Consider the following 10338-nt stretch of genomic DNA (forward strand, 5'->3'; position numbering starts at 1 on the left):
TTTAGAGAGTAGCGCTGTTCCTTTTTAATAGGAAGTGTTGTGACTGGTGAGTGTGTGTGTTTATACCTCTGACTTGGGCAGGTGGTTATTCTCTTCCGTGAATATAATTGCACTTTTTTTGAAGTACCTGTTGATGAAACTTGTTGTGTGTTTGGTTGTGTTTTTTTTTTTTTTTTTTTTTTTGTAGCGGTTTTGTCCAGAAGCAGACTCAAAAAATATGTTGCAGTGTTTGAAACAAAACAAGAACAGTGAAGTGATGGATCCTAAATGCAAGCAAATGATTACCAAGCGCCAGATTACCCAGAACACAGGTATCGTCTTCTGAAAGAAACTTCATTTTCCTGCCTAAGCTGTTGAGTGGTCTGCACGGCTGAAAGAATATTTGTTTTGTTTTATTCTCCTTCCTGGTTGTCAGCACACACATTGACGTTATTCAGTCAAGTTCTTGAGGGTCAGTGTGTGTTATTGGATCCACTTTATTCCTGAAGTTCGTACTTCAAGTTAGTATTTTTTCACAACAGAATTTTATTTTAAATTTATTGGTGGTACAGTGTAATCCAGGGAATTTCTATCAAATCTCTATTGAAGTGTTGTGTTCTGTAATCTGAAGAGATGTGTACTTCAATGAAGTTTTGTCGTCTTTCCCGGTTAGATTACCGCTTAAATCCAGTGCTCAGGAAGGCCTGCAAAGCAGACATACCGAAATTCTGCCAAAATATCCTGAATAGAGCCAAGGATGATACAGAGTTGGAAGGACAAGTCATCTCATGCCTGAAGTTGAAATATGCAGACCAGGTGAGTGGAACTGGAGCGTGCAAATGAGAAACTGGGCCGAGCAACGCTCAGTGAATGGCAGATCAAACTGGGGCCTGTGGTTGTTCAGTGCATGCAACAGGCTGCACATAATTGAGGTTTTATGCTCCTATACAAGTATTACAAAATATATAGATATTAAAATGCAAGGTGATTGATTTATGAAAATAGAGGTCGTTGAGTTGGTTTAATGACTTTCTCCGCTTAATAGCGTCTCTCTTCAGACTGTGAGGACCAAATTCGAGTGATAATCCAGGAATCGGCTCTTGATTATCGGCTGGATCCCCAACTTCAGATGCATTGTTCTGAAGAGGTAGGAGAAGTAGCTCCACAGCTGCTTTTTCAGGATGAAAACTCCCTTCATGAAAAAATTTTTGTTTCTTAAAAGTTGAACTATCCTGATAATTAAAACAAACAAAAAAACCCTTTGAACAGCTTGTAACTAGTCAGGTTCTCTGCTTGTGACTTTTGCCCAACGTGCAAGAATTGCAGTTTTCTGTCCAGTGCTAGTATGAAGATAGTTTTTTCATGTGGGATCTCATCAGTACTTGTGACTATGGAAAAATACTGCTTTCCTGTTGGTAAAAAAAAAAGAAAAAATCTGCGTTAATTCTCTGGTCTTGTCAGCCTTAACTGGAACACAGTCAATTGTTGAGCTTTCATTTCTGATTACCGAATCAGCCGTGCCCCAAATATTGCTTATTTCATATGTTATCATTATTTCTATTCAGGTTTTCCCCCCTGCCTTCCTCCTCAGTGCATCAATATTGACTTCTTGCTGTTGGGTTTCAAAGGGTTTGCGTATTGCATGAGCCAGACTGCATTTGGCTCTGGGGATTCTGGAGGTGAAGTATCTCGTCATGTGTTCTCTAGCTATGCCTTGTGATGAACTAACGTATTTGAGATATAAATGTGCTAAAAGACAGAATGATTGTTCTGAGTGACTTCTGTTAAAATACCTTTTTCAAAATAGATTTCCAACTTGTGTGCAGAAGAAGCAGCAGCTCAGGAGCAGACTGGGCAGGTGGAAGAATGTCTGAAAGTGAATCTGCTGAAAATAAAAACTGAAATGTGCAAGAAGGTAAAGGAAATAAATTGAATGTGCTCTAAAAGGCACCTCATCCCTGGAGAAGTCTGATTTTTCCAGGTCACAGCCCAAACCGTGTTCTAACTAGTATGAAGCCGGAGCTCTATAAATTTCCGTACACATCTCAGTTCTGGCCTGCAGCGATTCAATTCAATTTCAATTTGCCAGTGAAAATTGTGCCGACAGTGCCTCCTTTGCAATCCCAGGCTTGGATCCTTTCTTGATTATGGTTGCCAAAGATTCTTGTTGCTGATCTGTTTTCTGTTGCTGTCTCTATTGCTTCCCGAGTGCTGGGCGCGGCCAAGGGCTGTATGCCCTGTGGCTGTGGCACCTTATTTCAGTTCTAACTGAAGTAACCCTGGCATATTGACTTTGTGTTTTAGATTAATGTGGGTATTTTAATGAATGTAACTGTGGTAACCCTTAAAAGCCAGGACATTTTCTCCAGCCTAAACCAGCATTCAGAGCCTCATTCGGGGACAGTGTTGTTTTTTCTCATGATCTTGGATTTTAAAAAAATTATGCACCTTTCAGAAACATTGAGCAGTATGAGTTTTGTCATTTCCCGCTCCCCAGGAAGTGCTCAACATGCTGAAGGAAAGCAAAGCAGATATATTTGTTGACCCAGTGCTTCACACAGCCTGTGCCCTGGACATCAAACACCACTGTGCTGCCATTCCACCAGGGAGAGGACGCCGTAAGTGCTTGTACTTTACTTGTATAACCTCTCAGTTCTGAGGGCCTTAATGCTGGCAAGAGAATGCAGCTTATCCTAAGTACCAGCTCTTTCCACCAGTTCTCCATGGGTAATGAAGTGCAATGGCTGCAGAGGTGGTAGATGCCACTAGAAGATGGCTATCAAGAAGTCCTTCCTTGTGTCAGAGGTGGGACCAGTTCTTCAATCCTGATATCTGTGCAGCCTTATCTGCAAATCTAATGAGTATATTTAGTATTCCATCATTCATATGATTACTCACAGTGGCATGTGATACCAGATCCATAACCCTTCTATAAAGTCCCTTCTCAGTTAAATCCCATTGAAAATGAGCTCTTAATACACATGGACCGAAGTACATGGACTCATTTTTCTGCAAGGTTTATTTCCCACCCTCTTGTCAGCTTCACACAAGATACAGCTCCCAGGCTTGCTTATGATAGTGTTACACCAGACTGCATCAAAAGCTTCCCTGAAAAGAAGCTGCTTCTCTTACAGAAGTGAATCAGCTTGGTTTTACAAGATTCATTCTTAGTTAATCCCCTTGGTCCTTCTTTCTTTATGTCAGTCTTTATCCATAGTTGACTTGTTTCAGTGTTTTTGACAGGTAAAATTAAACTGAAGTCCTTTGATCTTATTTTTTTCTTCTCTACTTAAACGTACCATTTTTTTCTTTTCAGACATTACAGAGGTAGGTAATCTTTACTACATTCTCTAAGTTCACTTAACAGCTAAAGGCTCTGAGACTTCATCAACTGTTCCAAGTCCTGTAAGACTGAGTTCAGCAGGTTCAGAACGCTTGAAACATCATAAGTATTTCCTAACCCATTATATTCCTGTTTGAGGTTAAGCTCTTGCACTTTGTTACAATTACGTTAGCTAACTGGATCGTCTGTATGGCTGTTTAAGGAAAGCTAGTGGAAAAAAAGGTTCTGAACTTTCCCATCTTTCTGAGTTTACATGGCATTAAAAATAGCAGCCAAGTCTTTTCCTGATCATTATCTTTCATGCTGGTTACTGAATGCCTTTCTGAAATTCTGGGTATCCTTTATTTATTCCTGTTTTGGCATAGTGCTTCTGATGTGTGTTCTGATGTGTTTGCACTGGAGGGTGTGCAGAAGTCTGTAGCTGAGGGATCTGACTCAGAGTGTTTGAACTGACAATTGTATTTTAAAAGTGTGGAAAATTTGCAGCCTGTTTGCTGTGAACGAAACTCTTCACTGCAAAGCAAAAATCATCTAATTAAGGATTATTCAAGTAAGGTGGTGTAACCATAAAATACAAAATTTTATGTCGGTGTCTCATACAAGCATATAAAAGAGCTTATGAGTTAACCAAGCTACTACTCTGTAGGCACCCAGAACATTGTGATCCCATTTCCTTTGCACAGGACTGTGCAAAAACTCAGGAAGTTTAATACCTTCCCAAACATTTTGTTGATCAAAAGAAACTGTTAACAAGGCTAAGGAGATAAAACTCTGTTTTCCTGAGCTGAATTTGATCTTTTCTCTAAAGGATAGTGGCACAGAATTTAGAGTATAGCCCATTGAAAGTGCAAACTTGTAAGATTTTTATAAAATCTTATGTAAATCACATGATGGGTACACATCTTGGATATGTACTGTAATTTGTTTTTGGAAGTCAAAATTCCTTGTGCCTCAAAATTCAATAGTAATAATGAATCTTGGTGAAACTGCTAGCTTCAAGGGTACAACATGGCTTTGCGTATAGTCTGTCAGGCTGGCTAGTCTGTTCAGAAAGCCACGGGACCATCAGCCTTTATGAGAACTGAGGTGTTCCTTTCCAGCAGCCTTTCTGTAGCGTGTTGTCGAAGCCACCGTTTCCATTTTGTAACACCATTTTCTGTGTCTTACAGAAATGTCATGCTTAATGGAAGCTCTGGAAGATAAGCGTGTGAGGTTGCAGCCTGAATGCAAGAAACGCCTTAATGATCGTATTGAAATGTGGAGCTATGCCGCAAAGGTGAATATTTAAAGGATTTCCTCTTTTTTGTGTTGGATCTTTGTTGCGAGCTATTTATGAAAAACTTCAGTTGTAATGAAGTTCTTGTCTTTGAATGAAGTTTAGCATGTCAGGTTTGCTCCAGAAAAACTGAAATTTGGTCTCCTTTTTTGAACTTGTCTCTCTTACTCTCTCAGTGTCTGGGATGCATCTTCAACAGCGCAGAATCAAAATGTCTTTTGTGCACACAAGGCTTGGTCTGGGGCAGTGAAACGGGGTCAGCAGAACTTGTGTTATGACACTGTCTCCTGAGCAGCAGTTCCCTTGAATGAATTGTTGCAGTCCTGCTTGTTTGTGGTTCAGGCTAAGTCCGATGATGACAGGAGGCAATAGCGGTACCAGAGACTAAACCTGATGAATGCTAAGGCTGAGAGTCGCATGGAAAGCATTGCTTGGCTCAGTTATTCCCTTCTGTCTTCCAGGTTGCCCCAGCAGAAGGCTTTTCTGACCTTGCCATGCAAGTTATGACCTCTCCATCAAAGAATTACATACTGTCTGTGATCACGGTCGGCATCTGTGTACTCTTCCTCATTGGCCTGATGTGTGGACGCATCACCAAGCGGGTGACAAGAGAGCTCAAGGACAGGTAGAGCCTGGATTGCCTGCTGAAGAAATGCCTGCCCAGTGCCCAGTTTTGTACAGCCCTCCTCTGTATAGTCTACCCACCCCCTCTTGTGAGAGGAGAATAAAAAGAGAAAAAAAAAAAAAAAAAAATTAGAACAGCAGCAGGTGTTGGCTCAGTTTTCCCATCCTGGATCTCATCCACAGCATCTTCATCCTATGAAAGTTTGTGTGCAACATTGACAGCCCAGCCAGCAGCTTTTGTTACCCCTTTGTTAGCAGACTCTCGTTTACCTGCCTGTAGACAAGTCTCTATTGTACTGTTGGAACTGCCTTCACTCTCCAAATCAGACTGATATAACCTGCAGCTCAAGCAGTTTTTAAGTAAATTTTTAAAGAAAGACATATATCTGCATACCGACTACATGATTTAGGTAATGGTTCATGCTGAAATCTTGTCATCCTCTGTGGCTGGGTGAAATTGAGGCAGGAAATTAAAGGGTAAATTGCATCTTACACCACAGTTGGCCTTGTTTTGGACATCTTGCTGATCTTATGTAAAGCATCTTCAGAGCATAGTCTTGGACAACCTAAAGACACCAGTCACTGGTGTCATCTTCTAGTGAATATCCTGCTTTTGTTGCTGTGGATTTTTTTGGCTGAAAAGGTGTCCTCCCTTTCTTCCTCTGCCACTCGCAAGATAGAATAAAATACTGACCAGGATCAAATACTCATGTGAGCTGTACAACTTGTATTTCAGTAGATTGAAGACACGGTGTAGACGCGAGGCACATGGAGCCTGTCAGTAGTGCACAGCGCTGCTGTCGGGGCACTAAGTGCCATGATCAGTTACTTGGTCAACTTTTTTATTAGGGATGATGCAGTATAATTCTAACACTCCTTTTATTTTTCGTTGCTGCTGCTAAGCTATTACTCTTCCAAATTAACTATCTGCAGATGGTATTGACACACTGGCAATACGTTGCTTTGTCAGTGATGCAGAAAGCAACTGAACACTCAATGCTTTGTCTGTACAATGGTTACCTGTGGGCTAGTGCAGTGGTTTGTAACTGGTCTGTCTGGGTCTTAATGGTTTGAATAGTAGCGCTGAAGAGTGTTTTTAATTTCACAACTACAGCTGATACAGATAGCAACTGGTATTGGCTGGGATGTAGGACACAGTTGCTGGTCCAGAAGGACAAACAGGAATGGATGGAAGGATTATAGTGTTGTGTGAAAGGCAGAAACATTTGGATCTTTGAGGCAAGTAGCTTTCACGTTATTACCATCAGTGTGTGTACTTAAACTATATATAATTACAATTCCAAAACCTTCTACTTATACTGAAGAACCTGAAGAAGTTATTTTAGAAAAGCTGCACCAGCAGTTGTGGCCTCTTCTTACCATCACCTGAAACATGAGGAGAGGTCGAGTGTGCTGGTGAAATCCAGAAGTGACTACATGAGAGTCCACGTGTACAGTAGAATATATTTTATTGTTTTTCTAGATGTGCTCATCTGCGTTTGCTGCAGTAAAAATAATGTGCCTGAAAGTGTGCAACTTGATGCTTAAACCGTAACTTTTTCTCACTCAGTGCGCTGCTAGGTAAGACCTGACACTTCCAGTTCTCTGCGTTGTTCTCTAGAACAATGGAGGTGGTTTTGAGACACTTTGGAGTGTGGACCAGCTGATTCTGATGATGCTGCTTGTACAGAATGGCATATACAAAATACTGTGAGCTTTTATTGCAGCTGAAGCTTTGTGCAAACATAGCTTCATCCCACTCTGAGGATAGGCAGCAAACTTATACAGTTTTAGACTTGCTACACCAATGAGTCTTTCACAGACACTTCTGGTTTTATATCAAAGTATTATGAACACAAGGCAAGCAGTAGAGAACATCTGAGCAATGAAGGTTCAGTGGGGAATTAGTGCATGGCAGGATTCCAGTTAAGTGATTAGTTAGAACAGAAATTAAGCCTGAATTCTTTTCTCACCCCTCTTCCCTGGTGCTAATGGAGCTTAACTGGCCCTCTGTCAATGTCAAGCAGAAAGAAGAGAAACAGTTGATCGTGTCTCTTGAGGTAGCACAGGTGTGTAACGCCACAAATGTTAACTTGGCAATTATAAGTGTGTATTGTTTCACTTGATAGAGTGCTGAAATTACTGTGGTGTGTTCACAGAGCGGCCGGCGAGGGAAGCGCGGTCTGTGCAGCCTCGCTTGTTTGGCACAAGTCCTACTTCTCAAAATGTCTATCAGGCATAATTAAATCGCTATTAGAGGGCTTTTTTAAACTGTTGTGACTTTTTGAAAAGGCGTTTTGTAGCCTGATTAGCTTGAAAAGCCTAATTAGATGGTTTATTGTCTAGAAATAGCATCTTCCACTAAATTCCAAAAGATACCGCAGTGAAAATTGTAGGTTTGTAGCCATAGTCCTGAATGTAAACCCCGTTGCGCTCTGAAGATGACTTTCTTTGCTTTCAGATTTAAGGCTTTCTGTTTTTTTTGCTTTTAAATTTGGAGGAGGTTAAGATAAGGGTGCCTGGAGCGCTGCGTTAGGAGTCTGATCGGTGGAGTTTCTGACTCTGTTGGCATGCTCACCTGATAACTCTGTTTCAGTGCACATGCTCTGGGATGGTGTTACAGGTATGTGTCTGGAGGCCATCTGAAGCAAAAACATGATTCATTTCTACATGATTCCTTTGGATGTTGTCACTGTAATGGCACAAACCCACCTGTTAAAGGTATTACACTGGCAAAGAGTTCAGGATGTTTTATAGTTGAGTGTGATGTTCTCAATTTAAAATGAGGCCTCCTGCCACTGCTAATGGCCAGATTTGCCTTTTTCTTGATTAGAAATCTACCAGTCCCAGTCTTGAGACATCCTCTTCCTTTTCACAAATACTTAGCGCAGAAAAAGCACAGAAAGCCCACACAAGTACTCATCCAAAAATAACCTGCTTGTGCTGTTGCAAACACAACCCTGGCCTGCAGGTAACCATTTTCCGTTGCAAGGAAAGGAAGAAATGGTTGTAAGAAACACTGATGCTGCTTTGGACTCGAGGAGACCTGTTTAACTACTTTAATCTAATCGAGAGTACTAGAAATAGCTGCCATCAGCCAAGAGAAGCGTGTTGGTGTGGCAAAACCTGGGGTACTCCTTCCTCTTCGTGACCCTTCCCTCTCACTGGAGAAGGCTGCCTTCCACAGAAGGCGATTCGGGAGGTGTTGGGGTTTTTTTTTTTTCTCCATGTCATCACAAAACCTTCTCTTGAGGAGCATATTCTTGGCACAGTGATCCTGCTGCTGCAAGGGTTAACAAGTTGTTTCCTAAATGATGGTACGTGTTTAGATGATATAGGTAAGGGGGACTGTGTATGACGTGCACCTCGTGACTTCACTCCTGCTAGTCTGTTAGTGTTCATTCTTGTTGACCTTAATAAGCTTATTTATTGTTTACCTACTGGGTCTAATCAAGACCTTTTGCTGAGTTTCAGCTTGGGATTCTCCTGCCTCGTCTCTGCCGTTAAGGTTGCTGGAGTAACTCATCTGGGTAGGAACAAAATTCCTGGCACTTCAGGTACTGTCCAGCGAGCTGAGTACCCATGTGTCTGTGTCACTGCAGAGGGCTGGAAAAGCCCTGGTGAAATTCAGATAATTCTGTAACAAAATTGAAGCATTTCATCCATAATTGGACAGTTAAAAATCCGTGCAAATAGAATCTGTCTTGTTTGGAAAGAATCCGCAATGAGCATATTGTGTGAAAAATAATGGAGAGAGGTGAATGTCTATAAGAACACGAAGTAACTGTGGGTGGGCACAGAGGGAAGAAATGTGATAAGCCAGAGAGGGATCACCTGGATCCTGTAATGTTGTGGAGGAATTGTGTTCAAGTTGGATGGTGACTTCTGTTAAAACACAACTTCTATTATTTAGTTGGAAGAAGATTGTAGTAGTTTTTACATTATCAGTTTTGCTTAAAAAAGGTAGTTTTGAGTTGTGTGTGTGTGTGCATGAGTGTGGTATGAAACCGGAACATTTCACCCAGCACTTCTGTCCCTTTTTGAGATACAGCTCTGTGGACTCAAACAGCTGCAGTGTCGGTTTGTATTAAAGTACATCCTTAATTATGGGGTTCAAAACCTTCAAGGCAGCTCCCAGGTACTGATCTTTGCGCCGTCTCCCTGCTCGGAGGCCAAACCAGTGGAAGCCAACTCACTTCCACTGCTGAGCTGTGGTTAGAGGGGACCCAAATTACCCGTGTACATGAGAGAATTCAAGTGGTGCCGCTGTTTGGCCGGTACTGGTGGAATTTTGTACCATTATCGACTTTCGAAATGCTGCCTGTGTGGGACAGGGAGGAGTAGTCACACATTGCCGCTCACTGGCCAAAGGCAGATTGCCATTTTCTCCTTCACAACGCCTGAATTTCATTCCATAGTTGACCAAAAGCAAGAGATCTCTTCCTGGGTGGATTGCTGCACCCTGAAACCCCACTGACCCCTGGTATTTACTGAACAGCTGTTGTGTAGCTCTGACCTTGGAAGTGCTGAGCTGGGAGAGGTGGGACTGTCACCCACAGACACTTGTGCCATGTGAGGGTGATCAGAGGCTGTGACTGATGTTGGTGTTGGGCTGGGAAACGTAGCAGGGAACCTAGAGCTGGGATTTTCGGGGGGGGGGTTCCCCAGCACACCCGCCATCCTCCGGGGTGGCACTGCAGCTCCCCAGTGTACAAACACCCAGCGGGTTCCTGTTGTACAGCAGAAGCTGTTTGAAATTAGTCTCTTTTTTTTAATTATTATTATTATTTTTAAATGTGACATTAAGGAGACTTTTTTTGTAAATTGTTTTCCCTTTCTGTGTATAAATCCTGGCCGCTCCTCGTTTTGGTTCGTTTGGTTTTTTTTTACATGTCCATGCTGTGTAATTTTGAGATGTTACTGAGATTCTGAACATAATGTGCATTTTTTTTTTTCTTTCTGTACAGATGAAATGGGAGAATTTAATAAAAAGAGTCTGCAGGTTTTTACTTGTTGTAGTTTATTTCTTAGGGCTGGTCGCGCGCCTTCCCTCTGGGGGGGCGGGGAGAGGGGCGGGGTTACGTACGGCCACGCCCCCCGACCGTGGGGCATTGGC

The 10338-nt window shown here is 42.0% G+C and overlaps 1 protein-coding gene across 1 annotated transcript in view; it reads left to right on the plus strand.

Annotated features, from left to right (window-relative positions):
• GLG1 (golgi glycoprotein 1) overlaps positions 1 to 10231 on the plus strand; it is a 78880-nt gene extending 68649 nt beyond the window's left edge. The window contains exons 20-26 of the mRNA XM_065848570.2: positions 188 to 311; positions 653 to 795; positions 1025 to 1126; positions 1787 to 1894; positions 2477 to 2597; positions 4492 to 4598; positions 5060 to 10231. Coding sequence (XP_065704642.1) covers positions 188 to 311; positions 653 to 795; positions 1025 to 1126; positions 1787 to 1894; positions 2477 to 2597; positions 4492 to 4598; positions 5060 to 5227 — 873 coding nt within the window. The 3' untranslated portion in view covers positions 5228 to 10231. The remainder of the gene's footprint in view (positions 1 to 187; positions 312 to 652; positions 796 to 1024; positions 1127 to 1786; positions 1895 to 2476; positions 2598 to 4491; positions 4599 to 5059) is intronic.
• The last annotated feature ends 107 nt before the right edge of the window (positions 10232 to 10338 follow it).

This window comes from Patagioenas fasciata, chromosome 13 (assembly GCF_037038585.1).
Source record: "Patagioenas fasciata isolate bPatFas1 chromosome 13, bPatFas1.hap1, whole genome shotgun sequence".
NCBI classification, from domain to species: domain Eukaryota; kingdom Metazoa; phylum Chordata; class Aves; order Columbiformes; family Columbidae; genus Patagioenas; species Patagioenas fasciata.